Source organism: Egretta garzetta, unplaced genomic scaffold (assembly GCF_000687185.1).
Source record: "Egretta garzetta isolate BGI_Z169 unplaced genomic scaffold, ASM68718v1 scaffold135, whole genome shotgun sequence".
NCBI lineage: Eukaryota > Metazoa > Chordata > Aves > Pelecaniformes > Ardeidae > Egretta > Egretta garzetta.
In genome coordinates, this window is record NW_009259594.1 from 1279880 (window position 1) to 1303679 (window position 23800).

At 41.8% G+C, this 23800-nt stretch overlaps 1 protein-coding gene across 11 annotated transcripts in view; it reads left to right on the forward strand.

Annotated features, from left to right (window-relative positions):
* The window catches only part of BTRC (beta-transducin repeat containing E3 ubiquitin protein ligase), a 130219-nt gene that overhangs the window by 79538 nt on the left and 26881 nt on the right, over positions 1-23800 (forward strand). For 8 of the 11 annotated variants that reach the window (XM_035893664.1, XM_035893665.1, XM_035893668.1 and 5 more), the window contains one exon: positions 19917-20148. In XM_035893664.1, the coding sequence (XP_035749557.1) occupies positions 19917-20148 (232 nt within the window). Of the gene's footprint in view, positions 1-3237; positions 3309-16748; positions 16804-17154; positions 17189-19916; positions 20149-23800 lie in introns of those variants that run through there. The other 3 variants (XM_035893674.1, XM_035893673.1, XM_035893675.1) reach the window with 3 other exon arrangements.

Consider the following 23800-nt stretch of genomic DNA (forward strand, 5'->3'; position numbering starts at 1 on the left):
ACCTCTTCCCCGCACCCTCCTCTAAAAATGAGTGGGCTTTGTATGAGTTTGGCAATATCCACGTAGTTTTTATAGCTTGAAAGACTTGCATCTCTGCAAAAAAGTTAACCCGGTAAATCACAGGTCTTTTGTACTGCTTAAACCAGTTGTATTTCTAATACAATAATGAGTGGGGCTTGCAGTTCTGCCGGTAAAGGTTGTCTAATATTTTCCTTTGTAAGAAACAGTTTCCATTTTTTATAACTCTGCTACTATTTAACCCTTTGAAGGAAAATTTTATTTTGGCCTCAGTCTGATTCCCCTCCACTGCAGCCTGAGGCAGAAATAAAGTTTGGTGTGGGGGATGAATAGTATTCACTTAACGAACAGCTGTTCAATATTTTATTTTATTTGTGGTGTTTGTTCTGTGCCCCAGGCTGTATTTATTGCGTGCCTTTCAAGCCCTGGTCAGAATATGGAAATACAGACTTCCTCCTGGGGGTTTCCCCTGGAGTTTGAGTGCTTCACAAACCTTAATTAATCCTTTCAGTGTTTCTTGGGGTGAGGGCTGGACTCGCAGCGTCCCTTTTTTGCGGAGAAGTTCAAAAGTTACTTTTACAATTGAAATCTAGGGAGGAAATAGTTTGTTTATATTAAGCAACGAGGCCTCACAGGAGGAATATTAGATGAGAAATTACGGCTCCAAATTTTAAGACATCTTTTGTCTTTGTCATATTCTGCTTTTCCATCTCAGTTCTTCCATCTGTAAAAGGGGATAATGCTGCTTAACATTTCCTTATTAGACATCTGGGGATCTGGTATCAGTTGTAGCATGTTTTGTACTTAAGCGTTATTTTTGTTTATATACACCTAATGTTGATTTGGGTTCTGTTCCTCTGGCACCTTCTCTCTCCCCAGGTCCGTCTGCATTTTTAAAAGGCTGTGTTAGACATGCAGCTTGGGAAAGATGCTCTTGCCAATGGTTGCAGTCAAATTTGCAATCAGATGTGATCCTTATGGGAGACAAGGGGAAGGTCTAACAAAAAGTGGACGCTTTCTAAGCCAAACCTTGTTGTTGTTGTTGTATAAAACACCAAAAGCTCTCAAAGCCTTTTGTTCTCCTTTAATAAAACACAAAACCCAGTAAATTATTCCGCAGATTCTTAAATCAGTTTGTCAGTTCCCAAAGAGATTCACTTGTGGGCTGAAACCAAATGGTAAAATCTTGCCCAAAAGTAATCTTACTGCAAGAGAATAACAGCAAAGAGGCGATGTGTTGCAGAATTCACCTTAAGTATGGAGCCACTACCGTGACTCTGTAATGGGATGCCCCAGCATGGGGTATAATATCATAAATAGTATAAATATGCCACTTGTGCATTAATAGGCAGCCTAAGGATTGTTTATGTTTACATACATGTTAAAATGAACATATAGCTAATCTTAATTCTTTTTCAACCTAATAAAATAATTTTGGTCTAGCTCCTGGTTGGGTTTTGCAACTGGATGATTTTATTAGTGCTAGAAGTTCTTGGTTGTTTTTTCTGTTAATTTAAAATGTTTCACATAATTTTCACATTCAGTTGTCTGTATTTTACATTTTTTCCATGCAGTTTTCCTGCCTCTCCCCACCCTCATGCCTGGCTCTCCCTGTTCTGGCCCCTTCAGTTTGAGCTGCTTTGAGTCTGGGGGGCATTTGGTCCCCTGCAAGCTGGGGGAAAAGTTATTCTCTGGGGTGTTTTTCTTCACCTTTTTTGCCTGATTTCTCTGAAGTTTCTCTCTACCATCTTTCAGGATCAGAGCTGTGTGTGGAGTGTTACTACTCAGTGTCTTCTCCCTGCGGCTCAGTCAGCTTAGGGAGTGTTAACGTAACTGCGACGTAGCCGAGTAGTACCTCAGGAGAAAAGGGGTGTCTGAGCCAGGCTCAGACCAAAACCTGAGGAGAACCAGGAGTAAAAGTTGTCCGCTAGCTCTGCTGACAGCCTAGTCTTCCTCCTTTAACTGCAGGTTCATCTTTCCTTTCACAGAGGTCTGTGCTTGCTTTCTGGACTCCCACCGATTTACATCACAAGCTCAGTAACCATCACCTCTTCATCAGACTCTCTAAAATACTCCTCGAATGAATGTAACTTCCCGAACATCAGGACTGACATAAAAGGGAACCCCATAGAGCAATATACTTACTTCTGTAAACCTAGCGATGACCTGAGGCCACCACAAAGGCTTTGATGTACGGCCAGGTGCTCAGACAATGTTGTCTGTGCTCTGAGGAGGAAACAGCGTGTTGGTTCTGCATTCTGAAGAGATCCTCATCCAGCCAGGACCCCTCCGTAGAGAGGCGGCTTTCATCTTTCAGTACGGTACCCCAAATCCCTGTATAAGCTGCTGCAGGGCACACTGCTGCAGGGCGAGTCGTGTGGACAAGCCAGCCTAGTTTGTATCTGATAAAGAAAATCATTAAGTAATTAGAGCATTTACAGGAAGAAATTTTCCCAGAACCCCTCCCTCTCTCTCACCCTGCCCTATAGCTTTCAAAGAGCTCCCACAACCTCAATAAACACGTTGCTAGAAACAAATGCTCCGGCAACCAAGCACACACCAGACAGTGTTTAAGTAACGGAAGTTCCCAAAGCGTTTCCCCTGTAATGGCCCGGAGCAGAATGCTAGACTCCAGGTGTCCTATACCTGTGCCCTTCTTATAATATATATGCTTTGTCCAGCACACCAAAAGCCTTCTTGAATACTGCTGGTGAAGCCAAAACCAAGCCTGTTTGTATTCTGTGTTACGAATTTTCCTACCTTTAAGTAAACTCTCTATATTTTGCTTATTCCAATTATCCATTTCTTTCTTTGTTCTGTGAGGGCTGGCAAACTGTCTACTAGCTGTTGACAGAGTATCAGCAACATTTTCTTTAGACTTTCTCTCTCTGTCTTGTTCCTTTTTAAAAAAACAAAACCAAAACCAAAACAACCAACCAAACAAAAAAACCAAAACAAAACTGGGGTAAACTGGGTCGCAATTTTCAGACTCAAATTAACTTACAAGATTTTTTTGTGTGTTTGAAAAAGTAATAGCAAGTCTTATATATCTAAGGGTTTTGTATGGTTTTTCCAGCTGTATAATCAATATTAGTATTCCCCAGAAATCCTTCCTCACTTAAAAATTACAGTAGCATCTTTTTGTAGGTGAAACACTTTAAAGTTTGGAAGATTCAAAGTTTTTCCTGGATTTTCACTGTCCCCTTTTCCTATACACAGTATGAGTCAACATGCAATGCATGGTAACTTTCTTTCTCAAGTCATGCAATGCGGTATCTGATCTATAAAATGTAACTACATTAAACTTGCTGTGAATAATACAAAAACACAAGAACATTTCTTTCTAGACAAATAATTTTGTAAGTTTACCTTTTAGGGTTTTAATAGCTAAGCAGTTATTTATAAACTACTACAGAATGTAATTTGTCTTTAGAAAAATTATGAAACCTTGCTTGTACTAATGAAATCAATACCTATGTTGAAGTATGGGTCTCTAAAACATGCCTTGTAGTTCCCATGAAGGCGGGGTCAAAGAAATATGAATTTATAGGTTGCATAGATAAGTTATCAATTGGGGAATGGGAGCAGTGCTGTTGAGTCTGCAGCCTCATCTCCCGCAATAGTGTTTAATAGAATAAAGCCGTTCTCACTGGAGAACTTGAAGTCTTACCCTCAGTTTACTTCCAAATATGTAACCATCTTTACCTTTGTTTCTGACCTTTTGTCACCGTAGTAACTTCTTTGGATCAAGTGCTGACACTTAGAATCCCTTCTAATATGAAGGACCAGATCAACAGGCTTCAAGTCCTGTCCTCAGGTGGAGACACATTTACCTTCAGAGTTTCCTGATACTGAACTAAAGAACTCTTCATCTTACATGGGGCCTCAAGTGGCTCAACATAAATAGTCTGTCTGGAGGTCAGACACTTGCCTCCATCATTCTCTCTCTTGAAGCAGATCACCACAGGATGAGTTTTGATCTTGCTGGTTGTAAGAATTGGAGTCATACCAGGCTCCAGATGGTACTTGTCTGGGTTTTTGCTCTTTTTGGTCTGAAGAATGGCAGATAACCATTGCAACCTATACCTAGATAACTGGTCGGTTAAAGGTAGAAGCAAGCAGAAGACAGCAGTGATGCTAAAATCAGCCATGTATCTTTTCTTCTAATTATGGAGACAATAGTGTTTATAGTCACAACAGCTGACTGCCCAGCAATTCACAGCCTAATCTTCCCAGTCAGTGGTAAGTGACTTGAAGGTAACTCCTCTGGCAAAATTGCCTCCATATCAGGGACTCTAAGGCCATGTGCATTACTAACATCCAGATCTTATCTTCATATTGACATCCAAACATCACATGAATGAACAGCTTAAAGGTTTGCCCCAGATTCTGTGAGAGTTTACCTGGAGGCAATGAAGGTATGAAAAGAGATACTCTCTATTCCCATGCAATACCTCTGTTATAAATGCATCAGAGACCATGAGGGTTATCCTGTTGAACCAACTACAGACACACTGAATATAGCCTCAGGGCAGTCTGAAGTTACCTATGAGTCTCCTGGAGCTGAGAGAGATGGATAAAACCATACCAGAGTAAGTGTTGTTCCTCTGTGTCATGTGCAACTCAGCAGTTCAGCAACTAGTGGAAAGGTGTAGGTTGTACATTTCATAAATCTCAGGTATGCTTAAGCTCATTGGGCACATGCCAGACTGACAGCTGGGTGACAGTTTTCTGGGTGAAGCAGTCACCCATGATAGAGGAATGACGCCCTGCCTTTGTATATTTAACAGTGTGGAACCCACAGTCCCATCAATGTTCTCTACTCATTGAAAGTCAGACTGGCATGTGCCAGTCAACAAGGTTGCATCTCTGCCCTCTCAGGTATGCTCTGAGCTGTAAGGTGATGAAAATCCTTTTGCAGAACGGGACGTTGCCTGGTTTGTGTCATTCTGCCTTTTGGGACCTTGCAGGTCACTGGTTCCAGCCCCATGTTCTCACAGATACTACTTTGTCCCTTTAGTTAACTTGCTGAGTTTCATCTTACAACCAGTTAAAGGTTGGTCTGAGGTCTTTTTTCCATTCTGTTTCCATCAAAAGATGATTCCAGAACCCAGTTGTTCTAATGACTGGATATCCTCTCCTGAGTTTCTAAGCTAGCTTATTCATGGAGAGATTGTACCGCTGGTTCTTTGGCTTGTTTCTTCCTTTGTTTTAATAGTTCCTCTTCCCTTTTTGGTGTTTATCCCCGTATATTTTTAGAAAGCAGTCATATCCTCTTTGTTTTATAAGGATAAATGGAATGGTCCTTGGGGAATGGCTTAATTTAAGAAATGAGGGAAGAGAAACAGTGAAGATGTTTGAGTATTGTGGTTGAGGAGTTTGTTTTCTAGGAGGAATTTATTTATGTTTACATTTCTGATTGCTCTCTCTTACGCAGAAATTGTCAAATTATTGCCCTAAACTGTACTGCAGCTATTAACAGTCTTAACAGTACACGTAAAGATCTAATTCTTCTGGCTGATGCAAAGCTTATGGTTTAACTGTCACATTAAGGCAGTGACACAACCTGCATTTATTCTGAAAGGAGAAGGAAGCTTGGGCAAAAACTGCATGCTCCTCCTTGTTATTGTCAGGTATCCTGGTCTCTTAATTCCCTTGGGATGTTGCTCTGCCCTTTGTGGTACTCCTCGAATACTGCTGCTTGGCTGGATTAGGTCTCACCGGTAGTCACTGCCACTAATGGGCACATTTTAAAATGTAGAATTTTCTCAGAGGGAACCTAGAATGGGAAATAACTCATGTCGTGCAGTAAAAGAAACTGTTCCATATTTTCCTTCATGTATATTTAACACAATCTGTAATTTACAAAAATAGATTTGATAGTCTGCCTGTGGAAGCTCATATCCAAGATAACTTCAACAAGGCAGGCAGTCCCTTGTTGCGCGTGACTGACGGCTGAGTTGAGGCTGCAGCTTGGAGACAGACAGCAGGACTCACTGTCTGCATTGCTGAACCTTATTGGTGAGGAAAATTAATGACCACCAAGTAGTTGCTCTCTCAGACCTGAAAATAGTATTAAAAGTAGCTGCAATTACTAATTTTACCGTAGTAGTGAATCTTGAGGGGCAGGTAGTCCTTTACTGGCTCAGCCCATAGAGTAGTTTGAAATGACGGAATGGAATGGGTGCTGTATGTAGCCAGGCTGTTTGGGTCCTGTGTCCAACAGGCAAACTTGCCTTCATGATGCCCTGGATTTGTGACATACGATAGATCTGTCCCAATTGTGTGCACAGATTCAGGTTTAACTGTCTTCTCGTATCCATGAAGTCCGAAATCCTCCTGTTGCTTCTCAACACAAAATGAAACCCTTGTAATGGTGGCCACAAATCGAGAATTTAGTTAAAATACATGATGATTAAAATATTTCAGCGTTGTTTTTTCTGACCTCACTTTTGTCAATTTAAACAGGAGCTTTTGTGCTTAGACTGACATTCATTTAGAAGAAAATAAAAGTGAAAAATACTTAAGTTAACAGCTATACTACAAAAAAAAATTAGATTGTTGATTAAGTAAGAATTGTAATTTCTCAGCAAAGAAAGCCCTCTTTCTGACAAGTAAACCTTCCTTATAAGTCTTTGATTGTAGGTAATAAAAATGTTGCTTAATTAATGCCAGTTATGTGCATGTGTTCGTTTCTTTCAAGTCACTGGATTTTACAGAACTATGTGAAATACGGAGTCAAATCTGGTTGTTCTCCTGCCACGTTAATTTAGATCTGTCAGTCCTGTTCTGGATCATAATTTGTAATCCCAGACAGTTCTGAGGTGGGTTGTAATGGGAGTATTTTGAGATCTGATCTAGAACATTGCAGGTGATTAGACACTGGAGTCAATTAATTTGTTGTTTGAGACCCGAGTGTTGAAATTGCTTCAGGTCATAAGTGAAGATAAGTTTGGAATTTAATAATTTGTGGAGAGAATTAGCTGCAGTTCTTTGAGAACACATGCATCATATGCAAATCAACAGGTTTTGAAAAATTTTTAGTTGGAGGGATGGAATTGAAAGTCAAGATTGCATGTCCAAAGAGATCCCTTGAATACTGCCCGCTCTCAACTTGCAAAGCCAGAGAGGAGGCATATCTGCAGTATTCTTTAAGAACCTGGTATTTGTTTGCTACAAAGAATGAACGGTACAACAGCAAAGGCTTGTGAAGCCCAGAGTTGGAAAGCCTTTGAAGAAATAATTCTCTATACAGCATCTTTTAAAAAGAATTTCAGATTTTGCTTATGATAAATGTCATACATCAACATCAGACAACTATAACTTGGCTTCAGTCAAAATCTAAATCACTTTTCCTCTCCAAAAGCCTGGGAAGCATAGATGAGCTTTGACTATGAGGTTAGAAACACAGCATCACTTAGGTTGGGAGAGACCTCAGGAGGTCCAACCTTCTTCTCAGAGCAGGGTCAGTATTGAAGTCATTAGTCCCAGTTAACCACCACTGCTATGTACCTGCTTCTCCCAAATTTTACGTACACAGAATGCCTGTGTTGCAATTCAAAGTCTCCCACGGCCCTCAGAAATGAAGCCAACACTCAGAGTAGGTGATGTGTTTGCGCGAGAGGGGCTACATCTGGCGGTAGCTGTTGCCTCCCTTTATCTCCTAAGATAGCACCAAGGACCTCATTAAGTTACGCAGTCTGGAAGTAACAAAGGCACAGAAACAATGGCTGCGAACTGCTTCCTAAATGAGGATGGGAGATATATTGCTTCTAATATACAGAAGTGATCAGAGATCTCGAAAGTTTCAGTACTTGGGCATGCATGGGGTGGGGGAGAGTGCTGCTGATGCCACGTCTTACTGCAGTTCGGTCAGCTCAACCTCTCTCCTACCTGTCTTGGATTCGGGTCCAAGCCACAACTATTTGGAGATGCGGGGGAGAACAGGTGGGCTGCAGCATCAGCCCAAATTGGCACGCAGCTGCAGGCTGCCAGCATCGCTATCAGATCTGCAACTGCGGAGATCTTGCTTTCGCTTCGGGTGTCCTTCCCCTCTCTGCTAGACAGGACCGTAATCCCCTCCTGCCACGTGCGAGAGGTGTGGGGGGAAAAAAGTCGTTGCCAGCGCTTTTCTCTAAGTCCCTTTAAAGGGATAAAAGGAACAGCCTTGGATGCCATCTGTATGGCGGGAGGGAAGGTCCGTGTGTCAGGGTTTGGGTGCAGCAGCAGGACCGTGTACAGAGTTCGGGCCCAGAATGGCAAGGACAGCTGCTGGCCGGGACTGGGGGACACCGGCGGGCGATGCCTGGAGGTTTTTGTCAGGTGTTTCTGTCATCTATTCGGGTCTAGTTACTTCTAGTCTTTCTTACTGGACTTGTCAGAGACGTAAAAACATAGCTGTGGCTAGCCTGACACATCCTATTGTATTTCCTCTTCTCTGTCACATACTAATATTAAAATGGCAAACTTCTAAACCCAAGCAACATTCTGCAGTCCCCTGGTGGTTACCTATTGAAATTGCTGTGATGAGTAAAGGAACTTAACCGAAGCACACCCTCCCTCGGGCGCCTGCCTTCAGGGGTGTGCGAGCTGTTGGCACGTTTGTATCGAGTTCAGGAGCGGTATCTGGATGCGGGGGCTCGGTTTTGAGAAAACTCGAAATTTTTTTTTAACGCACTCGACTTTTGATTCTGCTTTGAAAGGCTGCTGAAACGATTAGTACAGCTACACTTTTTCCCATTGGTGAAGGCAAGGCCTTTTTTGGCCTTGTTTTGTTTAGGTTTTAAGCGACGAATTTGTTTGCTGGCGCTCGAGGGGAAGTTTGCCCTTGTGTAGAGCATGGTGCGCTGTCACCTGGTGACATTGCTCTCACCGAGCACCTTCCGTGCGGAGGCCTCTGAAGATGTTCCCAGCATTAAGCTGTGCTTTGCCTTTCTGCGAAGCGCGTTAGGACACATCTATTTAACAGATAGACTCGTGAAATGAAGAGCAGTGACTTGCCTGTGGCAGCGCAAGAAGGCAGTGGGAGTGTTAGGAGTAAAACTCGAACGACTTGGCTCCCATTTTCCTTTCTTATTTTTACATTGTACTGCCAGCTTTCAGTTTATCAAGAATTAATAAGTAATAACCTATAAAACATTGTGCAGAATTCAGCAGGGTTACACCTTTTGAGTTTTACTTAAGTGGCATTACTCAATATTTAATGCTGAAATAGAAACACGTAATTCACAACTGCAGGCGACCTGTCAGCTGCATTGGGATGTTTGTCAGCTGCAAGGGAGGGTGAGATAGCAAGACTTCTTTATGCCGTGAAAATTTAATATTTTCAACAACTTTTTCATTTAATTTCTTGCTACATTTCACATTGTACACACAGCTGACATGATAATCCTTCAGCTGGTCCTAAATTACATTTTAAAATAGAAATCAGTTAATTATAGCAATCTGAGTGTTTTTAATTGGTTATAGAGGGAATTTCTCCTGACACTTGTTTCTCCTGAATTTCAGATAAACTAGTGGATGTATTCTTAATTATTCATGTGACAGAAAAAAGTAAATCAAATAAAAATTACGGACAACCTTACACAAGACTGCTTTGGATGAGACCAGATAGTCAGTTTAGCATCTATGGCTCTTCTGTTTCGAGAGTGCTAGAGGGAGCCCTAACCCCTCGATCAAAGGAACAGGCTGCGAAGGGTGCCTCTCCCTAGTTTGGTCTGTGGTAGGACACATTGAATTCTCTTGACGTTGAATTTTATTTTGCATTGGAAGGTCACGTGTTTTTTCCAGGCATGATCCCAGATTGCTCTTCCTAGATGAAAAGATACAAATAGTATCTTTTCGAGTATGCTAATACTAAGCTTAATACAGGCTATTGTGAGCTGACTGAAAATACAGGAAACAAGTGAGAGGTATCACAGAGGTGTTTAACAAATAGGTAAAGTCTAATATTCCCTTCCTTTCACAGAGGAGGACAATTCTCACAATAGAAGACCTAATGATATTTGAAAGAGAATATATTTAAAACTGTTAGAAGGAAAAGCTACTTTCCTCAGCATGTAATTGGTTCTTAGATGTTGAGCCAATTTTTATAGTAGAAGTTAAAGAAAGGGCTGGTGGTTGTTAGATAAATTTGCAGTGGGATGCGTCAGTGCATGAGGATAGAAGAAATTTCTCTCATGATATGCTCCATGCCGATTATATTCATAATATGACAGGAAAGTAACTCTCAGAAGTAGAATGAAAAGAAAGCTTAGCCTGTATTTGTAGAAAGGGAAATGCAGGTAGATTGATGCTATTTTCATGTTTATTAATCTCATTAAAAGGAATAGTGGAATCATGCCTTTGAGTGAAAGAACATTATGTGGAAAATACAGTATGTTTAAGGATCAAGTGAGGCTAGCAGTCCTGTTCTGCCCCAATTTACTGGGGTTTTATATTGCTTATATGTTACATTCAAACAATTCCACTTTGAGTCTACTATAGGGAGTGGGATACTGGAAGGCTCCCTCCCTCTCTTCTTTAGTTTGAGGGGATTTTCTGAAAGCACTGAGCCAAGGAGGAATCCCTAATGTGCTAGTCTGTGACTTGGGATTCTGGCTTGCGCAATTTGAGTATCGGCTGGTAGGGACGAAGTCTGCTCAACTGTGAAACTGAGTATGCCTTCCTGAGGTGCTATGATGGTCCAAGCTGGTCGCTTGTTGTTGCAGAGGGCGCTATTTCTTGCCTTTCTTCTGTTCTGCACTTTCACGTATCAACAGTGTTTGGCCTAACCCAACCTAATGCAATTTCTGAAGATACAGAGTTCATTAGAGAATGTCCTTAGCTTCTAGTTTTGGAGTCTGATCCTCAGTTCATGAATCTTTTGCCAGGTACCAATGAAAGAATGGACCAACACAATCTTAAGATATAAAGTCATAGAAATCTTTAAGTTAGGCTGGACCTCTAGAGGTCTCCAGTCCAACTGCCTGTTCAGAGAAGGATTACTTTCACAACCAGCTCATTTTGCTTGGGACCTTGTCTACTTGTATTTTGAAAATCTCCCTCCTAATGTCCAGAGTTTTGCTTGCTACAGCTTGTGCCTGTTGCCCCTCTTCCTGTCGTTACGTGCTTCTGACAAGATTCTGTCTCACTTTCTTCTGTAACTTCCCTTTAGGTAGTGGAAGGCTAGTAGATAGCTCCTGGTCTTCCCCAGGCCAAACACATCCAGCTCACCTAGCACTTTGTGGTCCTCCATGGGGATCACCCCAGTTTGCCACCAAGGTGACGTTTGACTGCAAGGTTAGCAGAACAACTCATCTGGAGAAGACAATGCTCGTTAGTGGGTGAGATTTGTGGGATGATTTTGTAGGAGTTATAGGAGGCTACAAGGCAAAATGTGCCATGATTTTCGCTGCAGCCCCTGACCAGCTTTGACCTCACACTGTGCAAGAGTATTTCATGGACTTGTCCTCTTTACAGCTGCCTCTGTGGTGGCTGCTACCAGCAGTAGTATTGGTATCAGCCAGTGTGAGCAGATGAGATGTCCTCTTCTGGATCTAGCTGTACTGGTGGAAAAGAATACCACGCAGCCTTCGTCTGGCTGCTGCAGGTTGCTGCCCTCCAGGATCTGTCAGCAAAACTGCAAACCTGCTTTCAGTTAAGATGAGATGTTTTAGCTTAGACAGTTTAAATAGCAGGTCTTTGCTAACAAGCTTATTTTGACTGAAATGGGTTAGGAAGTGCTCGTGTAGCCAACTCTGCCAGCAGATCTAAGAAGTACTTTTGCAGTGGGAGCAAAGCACGTATGTGAACCTTGCGGTTCTTCAGAACGCTGCTGCGTTTTGTTTGTTGCATCTCTCCAGTATGCCTGGAAATGTGTAGTACTCCTGTAGCTGGGAAATGGTATGTGATATCCATGCATATTCATGACTTCCAGTTCTCACTTCGCCTTGGCCAGGTAGTTTGGTGCGCTTGTGCCCTCTTCGTTGTTGGTAGCAAAATGCATCTCCAAGGAGAAAACTCATGGAAAATAATACTGGGTAAACTGTCTTGGAGGGCGTGTGTTTCTTGATGATAAAAGCTTTACATAGACAGAACCAGAGTGTTCTGAAAATCTCAGTAGTGTTACGGAGAGCAGATAACAGGTCTTTTGGATCATTCTCCCCTCACTCATGTGTTGTTCCCGGTGGTAGAGTCTTCACAGTTCAGCCATGTTTTGAATCACTTGAGTCCAGCTACCTGTTCCTGGCTGCTTTTCTCTCTGAGTTAAGGGAGTGCTTGGAGCAAAAAGAAAATCAACAGTAACACCCATAAAGAGTAACTTCACTCAGGCCGTAGATCATGCCGGGGTATTTTAAAAACAGAAGCAACTGTTCCAGAAAACTATGAAACTGCTGCTTAGAGCATAGCTTATGCCTTTCCCTGCCATAAATGAGCCCTTTGCTGCTACTGGCCATTACCCAATGACTTTAGTAGACTGGTTCTCCAAGTGATAATGTGCATATTCCTTCTCTCCATTAACAGTAATAACATGTAATGGTCCCAGCAGTTCAACTCTGGTTCTGGTAGCCATGCCAAGGAGGAAAGTGTTTCCTTTGGTGATGTCCACTGGAAATGATTTGTTGTTACTGGAGGGATCTGCTTTGAAATTTGTGTATGATCACTTTACAACTAATAAAAGGTATGCTCTGAAATCTAGCTCTTTAAGAGTGATGGTGTCTGCCCTCCCCCTATGTGTCTAGATACACATTTGGTCAGGGATCGTAGTTTGGGAAGGTAACATATGCCAGCGCTGTGCTGATGCAAGCAGATTTCTCATCAGGGCTTGTTATTTGCAAAGACAACTTGGAGATAAGGGAGGAGGAGGAGAGGGACTCCCAATTCACATCCATTGCTGGCATCAGAGAAATTTTATTTTGGAGGTTTTTGCCAGCACTTAAAATCTAGATGGGAGACCTATATCAAAGGAAAGTTTACAGTAAGAGCTACGAGATTCCAGACAATTAAACTTTATTAGTCTGTCTGAAACATTAAGTATTAGCTTAAAAGAATAGGTTTTTTAATCTCCTCTCCCTGTTGCTGTTTACCGTGTAGCAGTGTGGGAGGGAGCAGCTTCTCCAGCAAGGTGTTATTGCTGCTCTTTGTATAGCCGGTGTGCAAGTGCCCGCGGCTCAGTCCTGCCTCCCCAGTCCCCGGAGAGACTCGGCGTGTTACTTCTCTGGTGTCTGCAGCTTTCTCTGGCCCTAAACCCAAACAGCCTTCTCCCTTTCTTCTGTGTCTGAGGTAATATCCTTAGCCAGGTGCCCTCCAGGCTGACACCATATCATAGGTACTTAGATGGTACCTCTGAAAACTATCGGCCCCCCAGGATTTCAGAAAGTGCAGCAGGTTGGGCAGTTGTGTCCAGCATAATTCCAGTGATCTTTCATCCAGATGTATCTTTTCTTATCAAAGTTTTTCTGCAGTGTGATTAGAAACCAGATGTGGACAAGCAGCTTTAAAAGCCCCAGACAGGCAAAATTGCTAGTTCCTCGGGTATCCAGGGGGCTGTTAATTTCAGTGTGAGCACGTATTTTGAATTTTCTCTTGAAAATAAATAGTAAAGATGCTGTGGGTTTCTTTCATGGTGCTTTCTTTTTGACGCTGATATGTGATTGATGATCATCTACTTCTGGGTTATGTTCGTTTTTCAGAATGTTTTCAGTGAGCTTTGCAGCGTGGAAACTAATTCAGTACTGAGCAAGTAAGTCCATATATGTGCTAAACCCATGGTTAACCTCACAGAGACTGTTACGTGAGATGGAGGCGGACAGAAATGGGTAGATTCTAAACTGAGCTTTTAAAATAAAAGTAAATGGAGTGAGTTGTTTAATGACCTAGCCATTGTAGCTTTGCTGTCAAGTCAAACGCTGGAAAAGCAGGTTCATCCTGCAAAGGAGAAGGATGAGGAGCCAGCTACCCTACTCATGCCTTTCAGGTGCTATGGCTCATGAGATCCTGTTCTTTATAGTGAGACACCCCCTCGCCACCCCCAGTTCTCAAAGCAAAGGAGCTCTTTAATAGGAAGCTGCAATAAGGAGCTGCAGAGGACTTCTTCCCTCTTTGCTTAGCCTTGGAAGTCTGGGAATCTGTTCTGCAGCATTTGGTAATTACAAGGCTAAAAAAGAAGATGGCATCCATAGAAATTGAACCTGTATCCTCTTAATTATGCTGTTAGTGCCTTTAGGCCGTGCAGACAACACCCATTCAACAGGATTCTCAAATACTAGCTCTCCCCTTCAGCATGGAGGCCTGGCATAGCGTTCTGAGCTCCATTTCACCATTTTTGTTACATTGCTCCATTGGAGTGGTGTTGAGTGGAACTCCATCATGGGCAGTAGCAAGCAGTTTCGTGGCCACACAAGTAGCTTTGGAAAAGCCAGCCGAGCTGAGGTTCTCTGGCTAAGAGCAGCTTTACAGGCATCAGACAAAATCATCTTGCTGCCACACTGGTACCTTTTAATCCCTGTGTTTTTCCCACACAGCTTCTAACATGCTCCAAAATTCCTGAGCTTTGTGCTGCTGCTGAAACTAGTTTCATGTCTGGGTTCACTGTTGTGGGTATTTTTAATGTGGTTCATCTTGCAGAATATTCAGAATATAGAGACAAGTGTGGCTTTGCATTCATTGTGAAGTTCCTGTCTTCCCCCCCACACTCTGGACGTACACCTCCGCGCTTTCTTTCTTTGTCATCCCATTGCTTGTTTTTTTTCCCCCCAGTGTCTTTTATCTTGTGAGTAAAGTTTGAGCAGTACGCAGAAAGTTAACTGCCTGGAGTCTTTTAAATATAAGTAACACGCACCCAGTAATAAGCTGTCGGTTGTTTTTTTGCTGCCTGCAAAGAAACATAAACACAGCGCTCATTTCTGGCAGGTTTTTACTGTCAGAGTTTCTCCTATTATATTTATCTTACAATTTGCCAGGGGGTGAAGTTATTAAGTTTTAGCAGCAGCCATCGATCAAGTTCACAAGTTAACACGATAAAGGCTCTGTGCCGCTCCGATCCGGGAAAATGATGATCCTCACTCGGTAATTAACTAAATGAGAAAGTTAAATCTTACTTGAGAGCTGGGAGAGATGAAAGAGAGGTGTTTGTCAGTTTCTCAGTGGAAATTAGAAGCAGTTTTCTGCAATTCCCTAAGCTGCTGCTCTGTCATATTTTACATAAGCACTGGGAAAACGTCTTGTAATTAGTGCTGTCATGGAGGATTTTTTTTGCTGAAGGATGTTGGAATAATTCATTAGATTATCAAGAAAGGCTTGTGTCCTGAAATGATTAGCACAGTGAAATTTAAACCATTAACGATAACAAGTTTAGAGCTTGCTGCAGTGCAGAGGCACCCGGGGTATGTCTGTGCCTATTTCAATCATTTCTTATAATTAAACATTATGTCCTCTTTTTTCCTCCCCTTCACTAAGACCCATCCAAAATTCCTGTTAAGGTGGCTCTGTCTAGATCAGTGACTTAACCACGACTGGTGGTGCAAGCAGTTGGAGGTGAAACGCTGCGGTTGCAGATAAGCAGTAGAAGACATCTCCCTGCTTCAGAGCCTGCATTCCCAGGGAGTCCAGGGAGGAAGGGAGAAGCCCAGTACGACTGGCGGTACTGGAACGTGACATGGATTAGTGGTGGGATAGCAGTGTTAGGTTAATGGTTGGACTCGATGATCTTACAGGTCTTTTCCAACCTAAATGATTCTATGATTCTAAGGGAAGTCCCTTCCTTTTGTCTAGAGGGAAACTCTGAGAAATTTGCAGTGGCAGTCTAAGCTCTCAGTCATTCCAGAGCTCCAGCATGAAGATGTCTTGAAGGTTCAGAAGGTCCTGGACTTTGCTGGGATCTTAATAACCATTCTCGGTATTCTAGGAGAATTTTTCTTTTTCTTTGACTTGAAGAGATGTCTTCTTACATTAAGAAACATATAATCTGAATTCATCCACCCTGTGGAAAGTGCCTTAACAAAGCCCTCTGCAATGATTAGAGGACACGGTGGGGTTTTTAAAAAAAATATATAAAAGCTATGACCACTCATGGGTAGGGAAACACTGTACTGATACTAAAATCAGAGAACCATGCCTATATTTGGTTTTTCTATGCTTTAGGAGGTTCCTCGGTCTCCTGTACTGAACAAAACCAAAAGTAATCTTGGTTGTCATACGTGGGTTATAGCTGTGATACACCATGGCTCTTTTGCTTTATATGCAGAGCGGTAGATTTATCCAGGCTTTATTTATCTGTGTTGAAATATTGCGCCTTCTCATAGTTGCAAGCCATTATTTAGATTAAAGTCCTTTCATATATTAGTCCTCTTCTACTTCACTGGGCATACAAATGTGCTTTGTGTTAAATGTAGCCATTTGGAGAAATGGTCTTGTAATTATGGGCTGCAATGGAGCATAGTACGTAGATCCCTGAGCTAGTACCAACCTGAGGCACTCAGTCCCCTGGGTTTCCTGGCACGGCTCCCTAGCTCAGGCACACCGTTGTAGGAGGACATCTCTGCCGTCCTGCAGATGAGTTGTTGTGCCTGGAAGCCAGTTTGGGCACCTTTCAGCCCTCACTTACAGGGGTTTGTTAAAGGGGAGTCAGGAAAGCTTTATCTGTTCCGAGTTAGTAGTTTACTCTGTTATACCCAAACTTCCTCCCAGGTGACAGACTACCAGCGCTTATTCTTCTTTGCCACTTACAAAAAGCATAACTGCATGCAGAGCATTTGGACGGATATTTACCCTAGCAGTATGGATGGCAAGTTCGTTCTTTTTCAGGTGAGGCCTGTTTATTGTACCAGGAGAGGGAAAAGGCTGTAGGTGATTGTGTGCTCCAGGAAATAGTTGCTGATATTGTTCTGAGATGTTTTGTCATGAACTTGAGGCAGTTGGTCAGAATGGTTGAGTCATCAGGGTGTCTGAGGAAGCAAATCGATTCTCTTACTGATAGTAACCACCCTGCCCCAACACTTTAATAATACAGATGGTGGATGTTGTTGTTTTGTTGTTGGCTTTTTTTAATAACAGGCCTTTCTCACTGAACTGCCAGTGGATTTTCAGGAATCTTCAAATTGAAATTCGGGAATTTTGTTCTAAACTGTAGCTACAGACAGTCCAGGGGAGGCCTGTGAGAACGTATTGCGATTGAGTGATTGTGAGCCCTGTGAGTTTGTCTGTGTCCCCTCTGCAGAAGTGGTGCGTTCGTGGTCTGTTCTGTCCTCCTGGTCCCCAGCTTGCACAGACCACAGGACCTGCTGGGCACACCATGGCTACCTCTGGGCTTGTCCTCGCTCCCTTTGATGGGAAACCAGAGCAGGCAAGGGTGTGAACCAGGTCTCAAGCTGACACAGTCAGAATGTGGCCCAAGTGTGCACGTGAACCTAAAACATGTAGTATTCCTCGTCCACTAATTTGGACACAAACACTGGAACGTGTACAGTGCTTTTCTTAGCAGATCCACTATATAAACCTAGAGTTTGACTTCCAGAGCTGTTACAAATGTTGGTCAATGGACTTTTTCATTTACTCATTATTCCCACTCAAGAGGCCTGTATTCACTTGGGATCCAGGCAAAATGGTTTGTTTTGTCCCATCTAAGCCATCTGTTTGTACACACATAAGCTGTTACTTGTTTTTGCAGATGTTGCAGCTTCTCTTTGGTACCCCAAACTGATGTTTTAGAGGTAACTGGGGGACTGAAGGCTGCTGGGAGAAGGGTGCTCAGGAAGCAAGGAAGGGCTGGAACATGGTGCACCCTGTGAAAGGAGTTGCCCCTTCTGTGGTCTTTGCACGTCAGCTCCAGCTCAGCATATTAGTCAGACTTTGCAGTCTCTCAAATTAGAAGGCAGAAGTGTAAGTTTTTAAAAAATGCTTTGTAAAGACAGCCTGTTGTGAGATTGACTGCATAGCAAACGAAATGAGAAATGAAATGAGATCAAGCTTGTAGAATACAACACCTCTCTGCTGTCTTAATCCAACATTTTTACAAGGATGTCTGTTTTGCAGGCAGCTTAACCACAGCAAAAATGACCAGAATCCCTCAAGACCAATGTTCAGTCCCGTCCATTGGTAATTTTTTGCCAGGCTGTTCCCTACTGTGGGATTTGTTAGAATAACTCCAGCCTTTCGCACCTAGGACTACATGCACACAGTCCCTTTAGAGATTTCTCTGTATAAAAAGTTGACCCAAGAGAGAGTAGTATGTCTTTCCTTCTGCCCAATAACTGGATCTGCGGCCCACCTGCAGTCAGTGCTGTCCAGGTGATGGCCAAATGAACGCGGGGCTCAATCATAGCCCGTCTGGTATGGTCTTGCTGGACACACACAGAAATTTGCAGGGAGGAGTGGGGATAAAAGTAAGGTTGAAAATGTTGAGCTGCAGAGTTGAGCACTGATGATGTGATCTCTGTGTTCTGTGTTCTCAAGGAAACTTAAGGCCAACCATAATTCAGAAATAGAAGACACTGCTTGTTAAAAATGACAGCTAATTACTGTCTTTTTCTATACTCGTCCAGTTCTGCTAGAAGTGCTGAAGAGAGTATTTAGGTGGATTTTCTTTAGCAAATGAAATGTAAATGGTGATTAGTTAAGCAGATTTTCAAAATATGAGGCTTTTGGTGTTTCAGAGTCAGGATTGCTGTCGGGGTTGTGGGGTATTGAAATACACAAATTGCTTACTCCGGAGAAATGAAGAATTCCTGCATTCTAACCCCATTTTTGGTAACTAGAGTTTGTGGTCTCTAAATAATCCGCTGTTTTGGCACTTGCTGCAAACAAGGCTTTTTTGCTGTTTTTTCTTTTCCTGTAAAGTCAGTTAACCTATGCATTTCTTTTAGATCATTAGATACCTTTGCAGAGAGATTTAGGTACTTGTTTTTTCCCTTGAGGTTAATAAAGTCTTTCTGGTGAGGTTGATGCCTGGAATTATCATCATAGAACGGAAATATGGCATCCCTACCTAAATGTTTTATACATTCTGGTATCGGTAATTTGTTTCTAATTATTGATAATTAATAGAGAACTCTCAATGTATTTTGTAAATAAAAACACTGTTACTATAATGCTGTCTGGTGTTAAACCATTGCAATGAAAGAGAGAAAATCACATTTTCAGTATTTGATGCAAACTATTTGACCAGTATGGGAAAAAATAATTTCCCAGCAAACAGTTATTCTGCCTTGGACAAAGGATATCCTTGCAATGCAAAGTCTGCACTTTTCTTCCAGTTAAATTGTTTAGAAAGCAGAAATTATATCTTGCTATCAAGTAGTAAATTGAAATGTCAGTGTTTTGTCCCTGAGACTCTTCTCTGAGCTGACTCCTCTGACAACATATTAACAGCACTCAGAAAGTTGAAAGTCTTTTATTCTGTGAAAGATGTACCAAATAGGAGGGTGTGTTTTAGCTGGCTTTGCTCTCAAGGTATAATTTTATACTCAAAAGAAGTACTGTCATTTTTTTTTTCTTATCTATTTAATGCATTCCCTATGAAAATTAGCAGCAGTCCATTCTTTAGGAAAAAAAAAAAACAAAATACAAATGCAGTTTTCTGTTGGTGCGTTGAAGTAACTGGTAACTGTAGATTAGGAATCCAAATGCATTTTACTGTTTGCAAGATGGTGTTTTATGTTAAATTGCCACTCAAGGTTTCCCATCTATCCAGAGTCCTTTGTGTGCAGCTCCAACATGAGCTGGCGCGTTGTCCTGCGGGGGTTACAGCTCGCGGTGGCTGCGCTCCCACTGACAGCACCAAATGGGATACAGGGCCTTGGCCAACCTCGTGCATCAGAGTGCTTTCTTCCTTCTGCTTTTTTCCCTCCAAAAATCATAAGTCCACTTGAGCTTCTTTTCATACGTGTGATTTGGGTTGTTTCTCTCCTTCCTGTTTCCAGACGAAACTTGCCAATGGCACTTCCAGTATGATTGTGCCCAAGCAAAGAAAACTGTCCGCAAGCTATGAGAAAGAGAAGGAACTCTGCGTCAAGTATTTTGAACAGTGGTCCGAGTCTGACCAGGTGGAGTTTGTGGAGCACCTCATCTCCCAGATGTGTCACTACCAGCATGGACATATAAACTCATACCTCAAACCCATGTTACAGCGGGACTTCATCACTGCACTGCCAGGTATTTCTGCAGGCAAGAGAGAGCTTGCTCCTGTGTCTTTTCTTTCAGAAAACTATTCCCCTCTGGCCTACCCTGCTGGAGAGGTCTCTTCTAGGGTCAGTTTGCAAAACAGATGATAGCTTTTGAACGAAAAGCTCTGTACCGGTATGAAATATAGTAATATTTTATTTTGTATTCCTACAAGGCGTGATCTAATACCACCACCATGGTTTGGCTTGGAGTAAATGATCGCTCAGATATGTATTGTAAGGATAGTCATCGCAAGCCAAGGGGCAGGTAGTTGTACTCATAAAGCCCACAACGATGCATGAATAAGGAAAATTTTTAAAATGAAAACTACTACTCTTTCTGGTTGCTCAGCTGAGGTTTTCCCTTTTCTTACTTAGATTTTTTTGTCTCTCTTTCCTAGTAAAATACCTTCCTGAAGCCATCGCTTTGATTATGTGTTTATTGCTAATAGAAAATGGAAGACGTAAGAGAAAAGGATGGAAATGTTACATTTTTTTTTACCTCTGTAGTGCTTTCCATTGAGAATATTATCCCAGCTGCTCTCAGATGTGGCATTGGGTGTATCTCACAGAATGCACACATAAAGTAGTGTCTGGGCAGTTTTGTATTGGCCCTGTCTTACAGATGGGAAAACTGAGGCAGTGGGAGATAAAATAGATACAGCAATTGAGTTTCAGAACGAGATAAAAATTCCTGGCTCTCTGGTCTTTTTTTCAGACCATTAAATCTTACCTCTGTAGATAGATAGATAGATAGTTAACAGATTAGTATTCCCATGGCATAGGTCCTTAGTTTGAGATGGACTTGAGCAAGAAGCACTACAGGTGCTGTCTCTAAATAGCTGGTTGAAGGGAGGAGTGTCTTGCAAAAAGCTTGTTCTGTGAATCCCTTTGGAGAACTGCTGAACTCCGACAATTTGTTCAATCCAGTCATTTGATCATCCTTTGGAAGGGATTTCTCAACGTGAAATTTAAGTTCTAGGGTTAATAGATAGGAAAAAAAGCATGTTTAACTGTGAATTGTATAAATCATAAAGGCACTGTAGGAGTTCTGCTACAAAGTTAAATACATAGACTCACTGGATTTTTAAGCTCATTGTGCCCAGTAATCAAATGGCTGTTGTAGTATTAAAAAAAAAAAATAATCTTAGTTATGCTAAGTACCTGCTTTATGTTAGTTTTTAATAGTCCAATGGCAATAATCTCATGTACTTAGAGCAGCATTATAACTTGTGGAGCTGTTCTGTTTTAGAAAAATAGAGAGTATTTTGAAAGTGCATTGGTTTACCCCTTTAAAGTGGAAGTGTACATATAGTTACATACACAATTTTTGCAGGCCTTTCTCTGCAAAACTCCATCAGAACAAGCCAACACATCTCATTTGCACTTGCTTAATTTCGTCCTACAGGCTTTTTTTCTGAAAATTTTGGGCAAATGTTATGAATATGCTCAGACGCATTCAAAATTTCCTAGCCATACCATATTTGTTAGTGGCCTTTTCATGGTTACCCAGGAAGCAGCTAATTTTACTATCTCAGAACGCAGAACAGATAGGAATCAGGCAGCTAATATGTGAGTATTTGAATAGCTGTAGGAACTGTGTGCTTAAATAATGTATGTGCATCAATTTGCATATTTTCAAAGTGCTAATGTCCTAGCGAATATAGCTCTAAGGGAGAAAATTAATGGCAAGGAATTACACTGGCGCAGACTCTTCAGTCTGTGCAGGATGTCCTGGGTATAGGCAGGTTTCTAATGAGCGGAATGGGAAAGGGGAAGGTAAGAAACTGCTTAGGAAAGGGCGATGAACCTAAAATTTTAAATTAAGTCACATAATAAAAAAACCTCAACTCTTTTAAGTATTTTTTAGCTTTCTGAAATTCTTAAGTGTTCAGTATTCTGGTTTCATTTTTACTCCTCCATTCTCTCTCCTGCTCTCCCCCTCGAGTAAATAAAACAATAAAGCTACTTCAAAATCATGAGGCATCTTATCTCTGTCCTCCTAGCACTGTCCCCAAGAATGACCCGAATTAAAGGTAGTTTCACATCATGAGCACATTTTACTAATATAGACTAGAATTGGCTCCGATTATTTTCCCAGTAGTTGGAACAGAATTAAGGTTGTTTGAAAAATACAGCTTAACTGTGTACTTAACAAAAGTTGTTCTGTTTCTGAAAAATAAGGCCTCTGCTTAGCATTTCCAAGCTGTTTAACATTTTTTACGAGGAATGTCATTTTTATAAGGGTTTCATGTGTGAAATAACTGAAACATTCTTGTTGGTATGGAGGGCTGAAGGGCTAATCGTGTTTCACATCAATTTAGCAAAAACTTTTGTGAGCAGAGATTTGTCCTTTTTTAAGGAAGCGATGCTTTGTTAGATATATGTCTCAGGAGTTGTGCCGTTCTTAAGAAACAAAATAATAACATTGAGTTTGCAGGCAGGCCAAAATAGCTCTGCCCATCCACTTATCGTGAATATGAGAAGGAGAGGCCAAACCATTAGTATTCCTTCTCTGCGAAGGGTCTAGTAGGATCAATGGCAAAGGATGACTTACGGTCATGGAAGTAGTTACACCACCTCAGTTACGCCAGCAAGATCTAAAGTCCAGCTACTGATGATCCAGAAAGGGCAGGTGGGTCAGAGGCAGGCTGGTGGGTGAAGATTACTGTGCCCAGTTTATGCAGTGTAGCCCTGCTTCCTAAAGCCACCGATTGTTCCCCGTATAAAATAATTTCTTCCTGTGACACTGCTGACATGAAGCCACCAGCATGGATACAACACAGGCAGGCATTTCTAAGTGTCTTGGTGGGTCTGTAAATGTCCATGGGCCCGTTGGAAGCACCACAGACTGGAAAAGCAAATACACCATTTGCACCCAGTGGAGAATGCTCAGGGCTGCAGGTGTCAGGGTGGGGAAGCAGGGGGACCCAATGCCCATGTCTGCCCTTACCAAATTGCAGAATTCCTGCAAATTCCAGTTCATGTTCACTAAAACATTGTATCTCTCTTTCCACGAATTGCTGTGGAGTCAATGTAAATTTACAAACACTTTTTTTTTTCTTTTTTAAAAGAATTTTATATAGTGGCTGTATATATCTTTTCAGATTAAACACATAGTAAAGGCTGCTGATGCTTTTATTTTGCAGGTTGACACCTAATTTTGCATCTATAAAGATAAGAAATGTCAGACCTCTTTCTGTACTCTCTGGTTGTGCATGGTAACATTCACGTGCTTTTTCTTCGTGTGAATGGAAGCATAAAACGCTGGGCAGAATGTGTTACCCAAAGTGTATTACAAATTTAGGATATTTGAAAGGAGCGAAAGGACGCATGCCGATTTTTTCTCATTTTCATGCATGGGGAGATAATTTTGAGATCTTTCATTTAACAAAAACAAAGGTTGGGCCTTTGGTATCTCATGAACTGTAATCAGAATCAGCTGATTGGCCCCAATTTGGGTTTGCAGAAGTGCGGACATGTGACTGTAAAACTGCACAAAGCAAGAAAAGACATATTTAACTCCGTCCCAAATGTGAACCAGAGGGAAGATGCATGTAATGCCAATCTGCCATGCTTCTTTTTGGTTGGTCTGAACATGATGCCTGAGGGATGATCGGGTCTAAACTACAACTTTCACAAAG